At 48.3% G+C, this 18,209-nt stretch overlaps 2 protein-coding genes across 2 annotated transcripts; both read left to right on the top strand.

Annotated features, from left to right (window-relative positions):
- Positions 1-1,125: 1,125 nt before the first annotated feature.
- CD8A (CD8 subunit alpha) lies at positions 1,126-6,594 on the top strand. Its single transcript, XM_066549237.1, has 6 exons — positions 1,126-1,171; positions 1,740-2,102; positions 2,696-2,782; positions 3,151-3,267; positions 4,274-4,304; positions 6,518-6,594. Exons 1-6 carry the CDS (start codon positions 1,126-1,128, stop codon positions 6,561-6,563), a joined length of 690 nt encoding a protein of 229 aa, XP_066405334.1. The 3' UTR covers positions 6,564-6,594.
- Positions 6,595-10,510: 3,916 nt separating this feature from the next.
- Positions 10,511-12,751, top strand: LOC136556104 (T-cell surface glycoprotein CD8 alpha chain-like). The gene is made up of 4 exons (XM_066549158.1): positions 10,511-10,556; positions 11,104-11,466; positions 12,064-12,153; positions 12,609-12,751. The coding sequence occupies exons 1-4, from the start codon at positions 10,511-10,513 to the stop codon at positions 12,749-12,751; spliced, it is 642 nt and encodes a 213-aa protein (XP_066405255.1).
- Positions 12,752-18,209: the final 5,458 nt, after the last annotated feature.

Genomic DNA, 18,209 nt, shown 5'->3' with positions numbered 1-18,209 from the left:
CTTTCTTCACTCACCAACATGCATTGAAGACCAGAGAAATAAACCCAGTTCCTAAACTGTTTTCAGTGGTTCAGCTCTGAGCCCCAACAGAAATGGCATCAAACCCAGCAGCACCTACTTTCTGACAGATCCAGGGAAAAGGGGTTTTCTTTGCAGAGGGGTAGTGGAAAAAAAAATAAAATCAACAGGAAAGCCAGGAAGAAAGAAAGAAATCAGACACCATCCCAGCCCCTCACAGGCTACTGAAACTGTTGTTACTGTGTGTTTTTAAAGCTCAAGGAAGCATCACCCATCCCTACGTGCCAGTGGTCACCTGGAGGCAGCAGAAAGGCCCATTGAGGCACACAAGGGGATATTTTTGGCAGAGAGGAAACACTTGTGGTGAGAGAGCCACGGGTTGGTAAAACAAACAGAAAGCAAAGCACGCGCTGGACATTGGGTTCTCACGCGAAGTTTCTGCTCACAGACCACCTGCCCTGCACGATGAGATTTGCAATTGCAAAGAAGAATTAAACAAAGAAGAATTGCAAAGAGAACAATCAAGCACCTGAAGGACCCAGCTGTGTGCCAGCAGCACGTGTGCTTGGAGATAAATGATCTGTGTCTCTATGCCATGAAACACCTGTGTCCCACTTGCCAGGTAACAAAATAGTCTGGGCTCTGCCACCCACATGAGACCCCTTGAGTGTGCTAAGGAGAAGGAGGCAGAAGCCCTGCCAAGAAAAGCAAAGTACAGCCTGCACCAAAAGCATGGGACTCATCCATAACTTCTGCAGAGCTGGAGCTGCTGTGGGTCCCCAGGGGGCTGGGGAGAGCAGGCTGTGGTGGCTGATCCTACCTCAGCCATGAGCAGCACCACTGGATCTCTAGGGAAGGCATCCAGGAAAAAGCCTTGAGGCACCATTAAGAGCTGATAAGGATATATAAACTCTGGACAAGAAATTAATTTCTTCAGGAATCTTTTTTGTCCTCGTTATGCCGCAGATGCCGAGCATCACCTCCTTACCCAAGAGGGTCCTGATGACATCACATCCTCCCCAAAGAGTGACAGAACCTCCCAAGCCAAGACAGAAAAACCATCTCAGCTGCTCTGCACCAGCCCAAGCACAGGCACCCCAGGGGAAGATGGACACATCTCCTGCCCTGCTCCTGCTGCTCACCCTGGGATTCTGTGAGTACGGACACGGGGCTGTGCAGCCCCTTCACTGGGAGGGACAAGGAAAAACTTTCTATTGAATCCAAGACATTGGGGCAAATAACTAAAGGGGTAAAAAGCAAACCAAAACTGCTGAGCTTGAGGTGTGCTCGGTGAGTTTGGAAGGAAGGCTGGCATCACCTCAGCCAGCAAAGGACAGCCAGAGGGGCGGCTGCAGCACCACCTGCACTGGGAAGGGAGATTGATCCAATGAGTGCTTCCAGAGGGGAGGGAGAAGGGTGGGAAAAAAGAGGCCTTGCAAGAAGTGTAAATGGAGTCACTTCAGAGAAGCTGGGAAGGTGTAATGTCCCTGAGAAGACACTGGAAGGGCAGCACCCATCTCTCAAGCCCGGCTGGCTGATTGCTGAGCACCCTCCACGCACCATCCCAGCAAGGACTCCAAGAAAACCTTCACATCCTCCAGACAGTGAGGTCTTCCCTTTCCATTTCTACTCCCACCCCATGGACAGGGAGGGAGGGTGGGTTCCTCAGAGAAGCCTTTGACTCTTCCCAAGTGGTTCCAGCAAGGATTTCTCTCCTGCAGGCTGCCCTGGGATCTATGGCCAGTCACTTGAGATCAAGCTCAGGTCTCCCAAGGACATCAGCCAGCTCCGGGTGGGACAGAAGCTGGAGCTGGAGTGTCACACTGACAGGAACCATGGGGCATCCTGGATCCGCCAGGACAGGAGTGGGAGCCTTCACTTCATTGTCTTCATCAGCTCCATGTCTCGGGCCACGTTTCAAGGGGGTCAGAAAACATCCACTCGCTTTGAGGCGAGCAAAGACAGCTCCATCCATCGGCTGGCAGTGAAATCTTTCACACCACAGGACCAGGGGAGCTATTTCTGCGTGATGAATCTCAACCAAATGCTGCACTTCAGCCCTGGCCAGCGTGCCTTCCTCCCAGGTCAGCAACACCTTCCCCCAGCCTCACCCAGCGCTGCCAAAATGCCCAGCACCTCCTGCCCGTGCCCTTTGTAACCAGCCATCCCTCCCCAGACCCCATTTCCCTGCTGGCTTGCCCAGGCCATCCTGTGAGCAACCCACTGCTCCTCCTGCCAGAGCCTCCCTGCTTCCCACCTCTCCTCCTGGCACAGCTCCTGCCCAAAAGCAAACATGATTGGGCAGACCCAACATCATCTCCCCGTGCCCACTTCCCCACCCCACCCACGGCTCTGAAGGCAGAGCATTAAAGCCAAGTCCAGCACCACCTCCTCCTTCCTCTGCACACGCAGCTCCCAAAAGTACCACCAGGCTCAGGGGGCTCAGGCTTTGTGGGGATGGTGTCAGAAAGTGAGAAACAAGCAGGCTGCAGCTCCCCCTTGGCTCTTGGGAGACCCTCCTTGGGGGAGTGCCCCTCCAGGATGGGCTCTGTGAAGTTCTCCTGGAGCTGAACTCAGGAGCACCTGTGCCCTGGCAGGGGTAAGAGAGCAGAAAGGCAGGAGAGATCTGGTTTTATTGTATTTCCCTACATGCTGAATTCATCCATTTCACTTACAGCCACCACCACAGTGGCACCCAGCACTCCAGGACCCACCACCCAGAGGGGCATCACTGAGGAGCCCAACCTCACAACTGCAGATCCAGGTAACCTGAATGCAGGGAGGGAGAGGGAAGGGCTGGACTCTGGTCCACTGACACCAAGGGGGATCCTGCAGATATTTTGGGATTGGGAGGGAGAGAGAAGATCCACACAGCTTCTTTAAGGATTAAATTCCAATGTTTCATTCAGCCTAAGAATATCTAAATATGATGTAAAAAGTTTGAGCGTGTCTGGGCACACCAGGGATATGGGGAGGGAGGAGAGAGCCTTGGGGGCTGGGGCTGCTTTTAGTCTCAGCAGGAAACAGGGGAAAAGTCTTGCCCACATCTCCTCCCTCGAGTCCTCAGGAAAACGCTGACACCAGAACTGTCTTGAGGACTTGGTGGACATTCCATCTTCTCTCTTCCTGCAGAGGGAAGAATACAGGGAGATCTGAATTTCTTCTGCCACATCTTCATCTGGGGGCCCTTGGCAGGTGCCTGCCTCCTGGTCTTCATTGCCCTGGTGATCACCATCGTGCTGTGCCAACGTAAGGCTCCCCACAACCCTCTCCAGATCCATCTCTGTTCTGAGCCCACAGCCCTGCCCTCAGGGACATGGATGTTCTGGCAGTCTTGGGAGGTAGCTGCTAATCAGAGCACAGCCAGTGCAAGACAAGGACCACTGCTAAAACCAGTGTCTGTATTTTAATCCTCATCACTAGGGTTAGGATGAGAAAGAATTATCAACTTAGAATCACACGGTCAGGAAATTATTTATGTTGGAAAAGAGTTTCAAGGAAGAAAAATAGATTAGAAAGAGACAGTACTTACTCTACCAACTGTCTGGGCTCATAAATGGGTGTGTCACAGGTTAAAGCCCCAGAGCCTGAAACATTCTGACCTAACAGAGTAGTAAATCTGCTCCAGCAGATGCTGAGAGTGGCATCTCAACTGGAACCAGATGAGAAACTTCATTACAATATGATCAGTGAAAAGCCCTCAGCTGCAGGTAATTTCTGCAGCAATTGCCAAGCCCTTCTGTATGGATTTTTACCTTAGTCTAAAATTAATGGCTGGGCCATATTTAAATAATTAAATAATTAAATCAAATAATTAATTTATTTAGCTTAATCTACCCCAAAGTAACAACACAGAGGCTGGAATGGAGGAGAGCATCATTACCTTGGGTGCAAGTGACGTGGCATCATTGCCACTCACCTGCTGCAGGAATTATTGCTGCTGAGGGATTTTCAGCAATGCCCCAAAGTCACTGGAGCCAGAAAACAGAAATAATTCACCCTCAGTGTTCCCAGGCCGATCCTGCTGCTGCTACTCACCTCAAAGATTAATTCATGAAAATATTTAAGTGGATTACTGGGGTAACATGAGCTGCAGCACCACTCCCTGGCATGGATTTCCTCAAGAAGAGGTTTGGTTTATCTGTTATTAAAGATATCAGCTGCAGGGGAGCACCAGCCCTACCTCACTGGAGTGTTTCTTTCCTGAGCTGTCACTTGGCACCTTTGAACTAAAACATTTTCTCTCTTTTCTTAGAAACCAGAAGACGAAGATGCAGGTGTAAGAGGTGAGTGACAGACACTAGCATTTTCCTCTTTAACTTGGCAATATCTCACCCTCAAGAGATAAAGGAGGCAGGTGCCAAAAAGCAACCTAAAAATTCTTCATCTGATAGAGGATGGTTGGGAGGAGCCTGAGCAATGACTTGAGGGCAAAAACGGAACAGGAGGTTCTCCCGTTCTCTATTTTTGGTTTTGTTTGGGGATTTTTATCTGTTTGGGCTTTTTCTTTGGTTTTACAACTATTAAGTCATTCAAATCATTGAGCTCTGACCCAGCAGCAGATACAAAACAGAAGGACAGGAGGTGTTTGTGGCAGCCCAAAAGCTTTGTGCATCTCCCAGTGCTCATAACCAACCACATTTCTGTGCTTCCAATGCACCATTCCCACCTCGAGCTCGGGGGTGACCATATTCCACCCCTTCCCCTCCCCAAACCATCACTGCCTATTCAGATGTGCCCATGGTTCACATATAAGTTCCTGCACCCCAGATCCCCCTCTGCACCGTGCTGGACCAGCAGCACCAGGGTTCCTGCCTCTGTGTCCCCCCAGGCACTGAGGAGCAGCAGCAGAGGGGCTGCTGCAGCCTCACAGGACTGTCCTGAGAAACACCAGTGCAGACAGGGATGGATTGAGGGATAACCCAGTTTCTAGGGCACACAGAAACCTTTTCTTTATGCTTTCCCTCCTGCCTCCTCAGCTCAGCCTGGGTGACCAGGAAAACACAATCAGAATGAGAATTGCAGTGTCCTGGGGTTTGGGAGAGGAAATGCTTTTTCCCCGCACACATTTTGCTTCTGCAAATCGACCTCCCTGCATCTGGTTTGTCACTCCTCCTGCTCTGAATGAAAGCACTTCTGCAGGCTTTGTGCACCCTGGGGCTTGTGGCAAGAGAGACACCAAGAAATCCCCACTACTGCCCAAAGGCAAGCAGGGCTGGGCTAGTGCTTGGAACAGCTGGGATGCCAAGAAACTTTGGAACAGCATTTTCCCACCTCTGGAGCCTCATTCTTTGCCAATCAAAGCATCTTTTAAACCAGATAAATTCCTGTTCCTTGTTATACATCCATAGGTTTTTTAGTACAAGAGGTAATTGCCATTTAGTTCCCCAAATTAAAATACAGTCCCACCCCAACATTAGTAGGAAATGGATCCCTACAAATTTATTTTTCTTTCAAAGGCAGGTTGCATTTTTTAAGCTGTCTGTAAAATGGAACAGACTGTCACTCTCACAGAGGATATTTATCCCACCCAGAGCTTTCCTGATCCTCGTCTGCCTTTCCAGGGGAGAAATGATAAGGAAGAGCTCTTCGTGCAGCCTTGTTTAGGAGAATGTTTGCATTTTTCACTTATCTCAACCCCTGTTGCCAGCTCTGTGCAAGGATGTTCTGTCTCTGTGGGGAGAAAAACACCCTGCAGAGCTCTCCCACTTTCCTGATGCAGTGGGGCCTCAGGAAATCATCTCCCCCAGGATGGTTCTCCTTCAGCAGCCCCTCAGCTTGACAGAGCTCTGGTTTTAGCTATTGTACCACATTTCAGGCTTGATTTAGAGAGGAAATTCCTGCTGCTCTGAGCAGCTCCTGCTCAGTGAAAGGAAGCTCTGTGGAAGGTAGCAGTGCAATTCACTCCCTTACAAAGCTCCCCAGGATCTGGCCTGCCATCCTTGCTGCCAGCACAAGGATTCATTTTCCACCACCAATTAACCTTCCCCAACTCATTAGATCAGCATAAAACTCTCAGTTGATGGAGAGCTGTCATTTTTTATCATTTTGGGTGCACATTGGCTGTCTGGAAAGCCTCCTTTCAAACTTCTCTGCAGGCAACACGTTCCAACAAGAAAAAATCTCTCTGCAATTATAACACCCTGTCTAACTCAAAAAACCCCACAAACCCTTAGCTCTTCCTTCTTCATTCTTTTCTAAATGTAGAGAAAGGCTTAATGAGAGGACAGGAGTGTGCAGAAGTCAGAGGTAAATGCATAAAGCCCACTTTATTTATTAATTAATATAAGAATTGACCGTCAGTGTGTCTTGAGAATACCCTTCTGTTATCTGTCACTGCTTGAAATGGAGACAGACCTTTCACTTGCACAAGGAGGATCTAGGAACACTTTGCAGCTTCCTCTTGGAGGTCCCTGACTGCAGCCCAAGGCTAAAGGAGCCTGAATTGTCTTCTTGCTCCTCTCCCATCTGAGTAAACCAAACCCTCTTCTCTCTCCAGACCTGCAAACGGGAAGCCCCCCACGAAACCCAGGACACCAAACTAGCACAGATCAGCATCTGCTCCTCCTGGCTGCTGGATCTTCTCCTGGGAGCTGTCAGCACAGAAATCCATCTCCTACCTTACCCACAAGGCCATAGCACCTCAGTCACTCTGCCCTGGCAGGCTTGAGGAGACGAGAGGGAGCACAGACACACGGACAAGGAGCAGGAGTTCCTGTGAGCTGCAGGGTCAAGCACAGCTCCTTCCAAACCCTGAGCTCCTCCAGGCAATGCCAGGGGTAAAGCACAGCTCCTTCCAAACCCTGAGCTTCCCTGGGCAATGCCAGGGGTCAAGCACAGCTTCTCCCAAACCCTGAGCTCCTCCAGGCAATGCCAGGGGTCAAGCACAGCTCCTTCCAAACCCTGAGCTTCCCTGGGCAATGCCAGGGGTCAAGCACAGCTCCTTCCAGACCCTGAGCTCCTCCAGGCAATGCCAGGGGTCAAGCACAGCTCCTCCCAGACCCTGAGCTCCTCCAGGCAATGCCAGGGGTCAAGCACAGCTCCTTCCAGACCCTGAGCTTCCCTGGGCAATGCCAGGGGTCAAGCACAGCTCCTTCCAAACCCTGAGCTCCTCCAGGCAATGCCAGGGGTCAAGCACAGCTCCTTCCAAACCCTGAGCTCCTCCAGGCAATGCCAGGGGTCAAGCACAGCTCCTTCCAAACCCTGAGCTCCTCCAGGCAATGCCAGGGGTCAAGCACAGCTCCTTCCAAACCCTGAGCTCCTCCAGGCAATGCCAGGGGTCAAAAGCCAGCTCTGCTCCCAGGGACAGGGCTCAGGCACTAGAGCCAGGCCAATCCTGGTGCTGACACACCTCAGTGAGAAGCTGGTGAGAAATAAGGACATGAGCTGGACCTTTGCTCAAGGCTCTGTGTGATTTCCTCCCAAAATGCAGCCAGAGGTGGCATTTGCTACACAAAGCCTTAGAAATAATTATCCTCCCTCAACACATCTTCTGGTTGTGGTGCCTCTCTCCTAGGGCTTTTGTTGTTTCAGGTAATGGGATACAAGACTGCTTGGAGAAGCTAAATATGGATTCATTGCCTTACTTTTGAGGTTTTTACAGTCCTGGGGGCTAAGGTTCACTGCTCCCCTCACACTTGTTCTGCTGCTACCCCTGATTCTCCTATTTCTGCAGGAGTTTGGCCTAAGTAAGGAAAGCGGGATTTGCTTTCTTTCTGAGGGAAATGCCTGAGTGATTAAAAAAATTGTTTTGGTTAAGCAGGATGTTTAACATGTTGATATTTTGGGGACATGTTATGGACTACTGTAAGTTCTGTTTTTTCAGATCTGTACTTCATGTAAATATTTCCTTAGTATGCTTGCAATTTAAGAACTGACACATAAAATAAAATTATTCTAGTCATATTCATGACCATTATTTCTTTCTTTCTTTGATTCCTAGTCTCAGAAAAGCTAAAATCCTTCAGGAAGATAATAAACAAGGGGTTGAAAAAGTCTTGGCTAAGGGAAAAGCCAGTGATTAATACACCATCCTGAGCATTAGGGTGCAGACTTCAGCTTCCAGCTTACCACAGCCTAAAATCATCTAAAGGTGTCTTCCCAGGGATTTGCTGATGGGCCCAGTAACACTCCCACATTCCAGGAAAATGCCAAGAAGGTGTCTGAGATAAAGAGTCTGCGGGTACTCTGGAATTCTTGTCACGGGGCTGATAAAAACCTGGACAAAAAAAGGAGTGGAAGAAACCCTTTGATAGTCTCCTCCTCTGTAAACAAGATGGGAAAGAGAGAAAATCAAAGAAAAACAAAGTTCTTCCAAACTTACTTGTTTGTAAGGATAAAAAAAAAAAAAAGAAAAAAATCAGGATTAGATAAGTGTATCTAAACAATAGCAAGCAAATACTGAATGGCAATTCCACAGAACTACACACACTATGAAAATAAAAATAAAGGAAAAGCCCCAACATTGAGGCTATGAGATCAATTTAATTATTGGGTGGTTTCTTATTGAATTAGTGTGAGCTAAAAATTTTCTCTTAAAAAGTTATAACTCAACGTGTTTCTGCCTAAAAGCTATAAGTCTTTCCTCATGTTCTCTTTTCCACTTTTTCACATTACACATCACACCACATTCCTGCAGCCCAGGCAGAAGGGCAGTGAGCTCCTGCTGTGCTACTGATTCCCACATCCAAATCCTCTTCCAATAGATGAAGGAATAGAAGCAGGATCTGTTTGCTCTGGGAATTGTTATTTGATTCAGAGGGGTTGTTTGTTGTTTCAGAACACACCTGATCACCTTCAAGCCCGGTGCCAAACTCAGGAGGCTCTGGGATGGCTCAGCACGTCTGCACACTGATCCTCCAACCCACACTCTGCAGGGCACAGCTCACACAGCCCCAGTGACCCTCACACATCCCAGCAGCAGCTTTCTCCATTCATTAACACACTTTGATGCCCAGTGACATAACCACAGCTCCCAAACCATTTTCCATAACTCAGCTGTCGGTAGCAGCACAAAGAGCGGCGCCTGTTTTCTGACAGAGCCAGGAATCAAGAGGCTTCTTGGCAAAAGGTTGGCAAAAAACAAAAAGAAATTAAACAAAAAACCTTACACAGAAAGATAATCAACAGGAAAGCCTGTGTGTGCAAAGCTCCAGGAAATGTCAGCCATTGCCCTGTGCCAGTGGTCACCCAGAGGCAGCAGCAAGGGCCACTGGAGCACACAGCGGGCTTGGGGAAGGATGGAAGGAACCCGTGGTGAGACAAAAGAACCACAAGCAGATAAAACAAAGAAGCAAATAACAAATTCTGGACTAGAAACTAATTTCTTCAGAAATTCTTTTTTTCCTCAATGTTTTGTCACAGAGGCCAAGCATTGTCACTTTACCCAAGAGGGTCCTGATGACATCACATCCCCCCAAAGAGCAGCACAGCCTCCCAAGCCAAGTGACAAAGTGACAAAGTTCATCTCAGCTGTGCTGCACTGTCCCCAAGGACAGACGCTCCAGGAGAAGATAGCTGGGTCATCTCATGCTCTGAGTATCAGCCCCAAGAGCAACTGCATCAAACTCAGCAGCACTTGGCTTCTGACAGATGAGGAAAAACAGAGCTTCTTTGCAAAGGTGTAATAAAAAAACCCCTCACACAGAAAAGCAATTAACAGGAAAGTTCAATCAAACACTAGCCCAGCCCCTTGCACTCTGGTGAAATGATTCTTTCTATGCATGTAAAGGTCCAGGAAGCATCACCCATCCCCATGTGCAAGTGGTCACCTGGAGGCAGCAGCAAGAGCCCTCTCTGGTGAACCATAAAAGGGTTTTTTTGAAGAGCAGAAGACCCTGTGGTTAAAGAAAAGAACCACGAGTTTTAAAAACAAAGAAAAGGCAAAACACTCACTTGTGCAAGGGCCAATCTCAACAGGTTCCAGTTCCAAAACCAACTACCTTTCATGAAAAGGCTTTTGCCAAGCAATAGCAAAGAACTGAACAAAGAAGTGCAACAAGAACAACAGAGAAGTACCATCAGTGTGCCAGAAACCTGTGCTTAGAGATAAACAATACACATGGATCTACACCAGGAAGATCTGAGTGACTGCAGGCTCTGCCATGCACACGGGATTCCATGAATGTGCTCAAGAGAAGGAGGCAGAATCCCCACCAAGAGAAACGTTCAAGGGTCTGCACCAGAGGATGGGGCAGTTCTGTGTCTTCTGCACAGAAGCTGTGGGGAGGGAAGAGCAGGCTGTGGTGGCTGATCCCACCTCAGCCATGAGCAGCATCACTCTGCATCTCTCTGAAAGTCACACAGAAACAAGCTTGTAAGAAAGGATGAGGTTAAAGGGACCCAGACTCTGGACATGAACTGAATGCATTCTGGTGTTGGGGTCCTGGTGACATCACATCCTCCCCAAAGAGTGACAGAACCTCCCAAGCCAAGACAGAAAAACTATCTCAGCTGCTCTGCACCAGCCCAAGCACAGGCACCCCAGGGGAAGATGGACACATCTCCTGCCCTGCTCCTGCTGCTCACCCTGGGATTCTGTGAGTACGGACATGGGGCTGTGCAGCCCCTTCACTGGGAGGGACAAGGAAAAACTTTCTATTGAATCCAAGACATTGGGGCAAATAACTAAAGGGGTAAAAAGCAAACCAAAACTGCTGAGCTTGAGGTGTGCTCGGTGAGTTTGGAAGGAAGGCTGGCATCACCTCAGCCAGCAAAGGACAGCCAGAGGGGCGGCTGCAGCACCACCTGCACTGGGAAGGGAGATTGATCCAATGAGTGCTTCCAGAGGGGAGGGAGAAGGGTGGGAAAAAAGAGGCCTTGCAAGAAGTGTAAATGGAGTCACTTCAGAGAAGCTGGGAAGGTGTAATGTCCCTGAGAAGACACTGGAAGGGCAGCACCCATCTCTCAAGCCCGGCTGGCTGATTGCTGAGCACCCTCCACGCACCATCCCAGCAAGGACTCCAAGAAAACCTTCACATCCTTTCCATTTCTACTCCCACCCCATGGACAGGGAGGGAGGGTGGGTTCCTCAGAGAAGCCTTTGACTCTTCCCAAGTGGTTCCAGCAAGGATTTCTCTCCTGCAGGCTGCCCTGGGATCTATGGCCAGTCACTTGAGATCAAGCTCAGGTCTCCCAAGGACATCAGCCAGCTCCGGGTGGGACAGAAGCTGGAGCTGGAGTGTCACACTGACAGGAACCATGGGGCATCCTGGATCCGCCAGGACAGGAGTGGGAGCCTTCACTTCATTGTCTTCATCAGCTCCGTGTCTCGGGCCACGTTTCAAGGGGGTCAGAGAACATCCAATCGCTTTGAGGCGAGCAAAGACAGCTCCATCCATGGGCTGGCAGTGAAATCTTTCACACCGCAGGACCAGGGGAGCTATTTCTGCGTGATGAATCTCAACCAAATGCTGCACTTCAGCCCTGGCCAGCGTGCCTTCCTCCCAGGTCAGCAACACCTTCCCCCAGCCTCACCCAGCGCTGCCAAAATGCCCAGCACCTCCTGCCCGTGCCCTTTGTGACCAGCCATCCCTCCCCAGACCCCATTTCCCTGCTGGCTTGCCCAGGCCATCCTGTGAGCAACCCACTGCTCCTCCTGCCAGAGCCTCCCTGCTTCCCACCTCTCCTCCTGGCACAGCTCCTGCCCAAAAGCAAACATGATTGGGCAGACCCAACATCATCTCCCCATGCCCACTTCCCCACCCCACCCACGGCTCTGAAGGCAGAGCATTAAAGCCAAGTCCAGCACCACCTCCTCCTTCCTCTGCACACGCAGCTCCCAAAAGTACCACCAGGCTCAGGGGGCTCAGGCTTTGTGGGGATGGTGTCAGAAAGTGAGAAACAAGCAGGCTGCAGCTCCCCCTTGGCTCTTGGGAGACCCTCCTTAGGGAGACCCTATCCACACTTGGCTCTACAAAGATCCCCCAGAGCTGAGGGCTTCACTGTGCACAGGAACAGCCCTACCCAGGCTGGAGAGCAGAAAGGCAGGAGAGATCTGTTTTATTGTATTTCCCTACATGCTGAGTTCATCCATTTCACTTGCAGTCACCACTGCAGTGGCACCCAGCACTCCAGGACCCACCACCCAGAGGGGCACCACTGAAGGGGACTCCTGCCTGAGGACACCAGATCCAGGTAGCCTGGATGCAGGGAGGGAGAGGGGAAGAGCTGGACCCTTGTCCACTGATACCAAGAGGAATCCTGCAGATATTTTGGGACTGGGGGAAGAATGAAAATCCATACAGCTTGAGCAGAGTTGGAAGGATTAAATTCCATCATTACATCCCCCATAGGAAAGGCTAAGGATGATGTAAAAAGCATGAGCATCTCCCCTGCCTGGGACACCAGGAACAGGGGGAGGGAAGGTAGAGCCTCAGTGCCCAGGTCTGCTTTTAGCCTCATCAAAGGACACAGGAAAACTTTTGGCCACATTTCCCGCCTCCAGTTGCCAGGAAATTGCTGACAGCAGCAGACCATCACTGCAGGCCCAGGGGAAGCTCTGTGCCTCAGGCACACCAGGCAGGGCCCTGGGCAGCTCCCTTGGCTCCACCAGAGCTGGCTGTAACCTTCCCTCTTCTCTATCCCTGCAGACAGCAGAATGCAGGAAGACCTGGATTCCTCCTGTCTCACCTTCCTCTGTGTCACCTTGGCAGGCCTCTGTCTCCTGCTCCTGGCCACCACCATCGTGCTGTATCAACTTAAGGTCGCACCTACGCCCTCTAGGTGCACCTGAGGCCTGAAACCACAGCCCTGTCCCTGAGAATGTGCTGGCTGCTTTGGGAGGCGTGGGATAACAGGACACAGTGCAGGAGAAGGATCCCTGTTACAGTCACTGCCTGGACATCTTCCAACAAATCATCTTGACACTTCCTGAGTGCCCTTCCCCTCCCAGTCCAGCTCTTTCCCGTGATTTTGTAGGAAGGAGGTGCAGTGATCTGACTGCAGCATCAGGGCTTCTTTCCCAACAAAAGGCCATGAGTTTTGCATGGGAAGCATTGCCCTGAAAATGTATTTTCTCTGTTTGATGTCGCTGAATGTGACATGTGGCACACACCAAAATTAAATGTATGAACATTGAACAGAAACTGTTCAGAAAACTGAGCAAAAGCATTCTTCTGTATTGCAATCTCTGTAAACTTTGTTATTCTTCCAAATTAAATTACTACATCCTGACCCAGAGATTAATTATTTATTGCCTGTTCTACTGCTTGGGAGCGTACAGCGGACAATCCTGTGGGGAGAAAGAGGACATGGGTATTTAAATTCAAAAAAGCATTTCAATAAGATGAACACATGTAGAACCAAGTCCTTGCTACTGCATGGAATGCTAACACAGGATAAACAGAGAAAAATAAAACCCCAAGCAATAAAAAAAAATATATTTGGGCATTAATAGCTGACATTACTAATAGTAATGCTCCACTGGGCAGTGCTGCACTAAGACCCCAGTCCTGAAGCAATACTGATCCAGGCAAGACTGATGCAGTGAAGAACTGGGAGTAGGGAATCTTTGGGTTTGGGTTTTTTTGTCATTTTGTCAGGTTTGCTGGTTGGTGCTTTTTCTGCAGTCTTTCATTTGCACAGGAAATCAACCTCTAAAAAAGAATTACAATGCTGACAGTGGTAATTACTCCCCTGAACACAGCTCCAAACCCACTGCACAGTGAAAACTTCCCATTTTTAACCTCTAGTAGCACTGCAACAGATATCATGAGTTAGCATAAGCCTGTGAGGGAAGGGAGTTTAAAAGCAAATCCAGCTCTCCACCTGTGGATTTTCAGTGAGATCCTGCATGTTTGTGGACTGCTGTCCATCCCAAGATACCCAGGGGGTAAAACTTGTCCTTCTGTCTCTTCTGACACAAGGCTTTATCACTGAGCTCCTTCAGTTTTAGTATGCCTTACAAATACACCCAATGCACTGCACTGAACTGCTCTGATTCCACCTTGACTGCAAAAGCAGCACAGTCCCCTCTGCAGCAGTTAAGAAGGCTGAGAGGAGCAGAACAGCTTGGGGTGAGCACCAAAACAAAGCCTTTGGTAGCCACTGCCCCAGTTTCTCACTGAATACCCCAAAAATGACCAACTTCACCACAGAAGACTCCAGCAGAGGCAGTGACCCAGCACAGCTCTCCCAAGCAACACTGACTTTCCTTTGCCAGCTCTTCCTTCCACACAGTCCCTTGATCAGCCTGTCACAGTCCCCTTCCAGCTCAGCTCAGCTGCACCCAGCACTGCACCTTGCATTTAAAAGAGCCTGTAAAGTTTTCCACCAACAGCTAGACCTGAGGAACAATATTCTCTATAATCCACTTACAACCTGGATTTTCTGTAGAAGACTTTGCACCCCTACTAATAAGGTAATAATAGAAGGCAAAACCAAAACATATTTTGCAGTAAAATGTTAAGAAGCAATTGCAAATCTGAGTGCAGCAGTGAGAAGGGAAAGTGCCAAGAGCATCTCCAGCCCTGCATGCACACACCTCTAACAAATCATGCAAGTTCAGGGCAAACTGGCTGGGTTTGTGGTTGGGTGGCAATGTCTGGGCAAGGAGCCTGGACTGCTGCTTGCACTAATAACAAGGGAACTGGCTGAGCTGGAGTGCAGAGAAGCAGCTCAAAGGTGCCTGTTAGTGCATGCAGGAAGCTGCTGTGGGACAGGCCCTACAGATCTGACAGCTTCTGGTTACAGCACATGGAAGAGGTTCCAGTTCCAGTGAGCTGACAGAGCAGGGTGCAGGCTGGAAGCTGTCACAGGGCAAACTGGAGTCTGGCATGGAGAATGACATTCAAAGAGGAGCAGAAGGAATGCATTTGTTCAGAGGTCAAGGTTACCCAACTGCACATTTGCTCCAAATTAATAATGGAGTAACTCATAACTCAGGATCTGATGGGCTAAAGACAAACAAGCCAGGAGTTAACACTTCATGGTGGGGAGAGCAAGAGCTGGTGCACAATTTAAGCATAACCTCAACTAATAAAGGAAAAAAAAGAGTACAAAATGGTTGCTGAAAAAGCCTATGAAGATGAGGACAACATCAGATGCCCCCAAAACACAGAGCATCCAGAATTTGTTGACAGACCTCTGCTTTTACACCATACAGAGCTTCACTTACTCAGTGAACTTTTCTGAGAGAGAAAGGATTTTGATAAATGAACTCCAGATACATAATACAGCCAAGATTACCCCACCAGAGCCAGTAACTCGACTGATCAGTTGAAGTCAAAAAGCTCTGTCTGTCCAAGAATTTGACAGATGACCTGTCACAGGGAAGTAACCTAAGCTCCTCCCAGACTGCTCAGACTAATTCTGTGGTGCATTTTGTGCAAGTGCTTGGAATCCACCCCCAAAACCATGCCCTTGCTGCTGCTTCTGCAGCATTCAACACAGAAGAGCAAAATAAGGCAGGGAGAAAAAGTACAGAAACCTCTGGAAGAACAGTAAATAGGCAGTGAAACACAACCTTCCTGTAGGTAGGTTTCTTCCTTCTGATTCATATGACATCAAAATGTGCAGGGTCAGCACTACCTATCCATCACCAGCTCCCCATCCTGAGCTGTGCTGAATAAATTGAATACATGTAAATTTTTGTCATGGGAGATCAACCACATCTGTTTGTCTTTCACATTCCTGGAAATCTCCCACATAACTCAGAAACCTTGGAAAATAGTGGATTTGCTCTCAGTTCTGAGGGGAAAGAACTGTCAGTCAAAATAGCTACATTCATATATTTATTTCCTCTCCCCACAGACAAATGGGGGCAAATGTCTCATGGATGATGCTCAAGACTTGAACTGAAACATGATTTACACCTTCCCCATCCCTTTTCTCTAGCCAAAGGAAAAGTCCTAGCCATGACCTGACATTTAGTAAGAAGAAAGAAACCAACAGGAGTGCCACCAGGTCTGAAAAAAACCACCAGGCAGAGGAAATGCAGGAGAAAAGGGCATCTCCTTTTAAAAGCCAAATCAGGGAAGCTTTGCTCACTGCAGCCCAGGTCACAGCACCCACCAGTCTTTGTTCCACTCTACACTGCTCCTTTCAAAAAATGAAAAGTTTTCTCTAGAAAGTGAAAAGTTCTAAGGTGGAATAGGAAGTGGACAACACTTCAGAGCTTTTGCATTTAAAAACAGATACAGCTGCCCTGTAAAAATAAGTACAAGTCAGTGTGATCTGAAACCCCAGTTCCTACAAACAGACCCAGCAGGATTCAGTAAGAGCTCACAGGAGGCTGTGAACAGCTCCAGTTCCTGTATTTCTCCACAGGACTGCTAACTTAATGCAAACTTGAAGTTATGGAGAGAAATAAAGTCACTCTCATCTCACATATGTACATTTTTGTAAACTACTCTTCCTTTTTCCATAATAAGGTTTGAATTAAATTCAGAGTAGTCATGTAACACCACGTTACAGCTTTACTCACTACAAATCATTGCTGCCAGACTCTTCTTCTTAAAATTTCATTTCAACAGCTTCTTTCCCTACACTTCAGTCTCCTACTCACAGAAGGAAAGGAGTAAGGGGTGGGATGGATTAAGGACCAGGTTATCCCTCCCTGCCCAAGAGACACATCAACCTCTGAAGTGATAAGCACAGAAGGAAAAACTGTACCATGCAGTGGGCAAACAAACCTTGCAAGCAAAATCTAACCCAAACTTACTGCCTTTACCTTGGCAAGCTGGCTCTGAGTGATAAGTAACTTCAACCTTGAATTTTAGCAGCAGCCATCCTGTAAAGCATCAAGAAGAAAGATTCAAAGCAACAGGATGGACACAGGTCTAAGCTAACAGAGATCAGAAGCTCTGACTCATTACTGGGAACACACAGCATCCACTTCAGCTTCCCCACAGGAGGAGACTGAAATCAATGTTTCCACAGAGGAACACTGCTTTTAGGAGGGAAGATTGTTAGCTCAGCCATACCTAGCTGCAATGTGCAGTGCTGAGGTCACAGCAGGAAAAGACTTAATTAAAAAATACTTCAGAGAGCAGACGAACATCCAGAGTACTAACAGGAGGTGAGGACATGAACTTTGTGTAAATGACAACCAAAAATGAACAATACCTGTGAAGTTTAAAAAGGCTATGTGCTGCTTTCCTTTCCTACTCTTTTGAAGTTTTGATAATGCTTTATAACACAAGTCAGACCTGAAACACCACAAGAACACATCGCAATACATTTCCTATTTAAGGCATTTGCAAAAATTAAAATCCAAGTCTATTAATAGACATTGAACTGACACTACAAACAAGCTGCTGGTATGAAAATCAAGTTATAAACATCCATTACTTTCAAAGGAGCCATAAGTTAACTTTATATAAGCATGGTCAAAAAATTCTTGACTGGATGCCCATCCACACCACTAACTTGGGTGCACTTGCTCAGAGCTGCTGTTCTGACAGCTTGCAAAGGGAGGAGCAGCAGCTGCCAGCCCAGCACAGCCCAAGGAGGACAGGCTGATCTGGATACAGATACAAACACACTGAGTGTCTTTGCTCCCATCCTGAAGCACTAAAAGGCACCTGGGACACACAGGGCTACTTCAGGGACTAGCCCAAGGCTTCACAATCTGGTCCAAAAGTGAAATGGAGACACATCACCGGTCCCACTGAAGCTTCAAAATCAAATCCATTTTTTACTGTGGATATTCCCACCCCACTAGGGACAATGCACACATACCAGATGCCAACTATACTTTAGGTATGGAAACCACAAAGTTTTATTCACTCTTCCCCTGCAAGTCTGCTCTCCAGTTACCAGAAGCACAGCAAGCAGTAGCAGGAGAGAACCCACATCACTACACAGGGCAAACTGGATTATTTGTGCCAACCAAGTGCAGAACTGCTTCCCAAATGCTCAGCACAGCCTCCTGTTAGGTGAGCACACATGCTCTCAGTACTGAACCGTGAGCAGCATCTGTTGGTGGAGCTGCACAACTGCAGGCAAGGATTTTTAAGTCAGACAGGGAAAGAATGGCAATGATCTGGTGAGAACAGAGTTTTTGAATTAGCTATGGATCCATAACATGCACAAGTTAAGGTGATATTTAATAACCAAGGTGAATTTTTACCCTATTTCCATTAAATAACTGTTCCATCCTTGGGCTCTAAGCTATCAACATGTACTGGTGTTCACACCAGTGCTAAAATACCATCAGTGTAACTCAGAAAGATGCAGCACTCATACTTCAG

The sequence above is a fragment of the Molothrus aeneus genome, chromosome 4 (assembly GCF_037042795.1).
Source record: "Molothrus aeneus isolate 106 chromosome 4, BPBGC_Maene_1.0, whole genome shotgun sequence".
Taxonomy (NCBI): domain Eukaryota; kingdom Metazoa; phylum Chordata; class Aves; order Passeriformes; family Icteridae; genus Molothrus; species Molothrus aeneus.
Note: the sequence above shows the minus strand (reverse complement) of the source record. Positions and strands in the feature narration are given on the sequence as shown.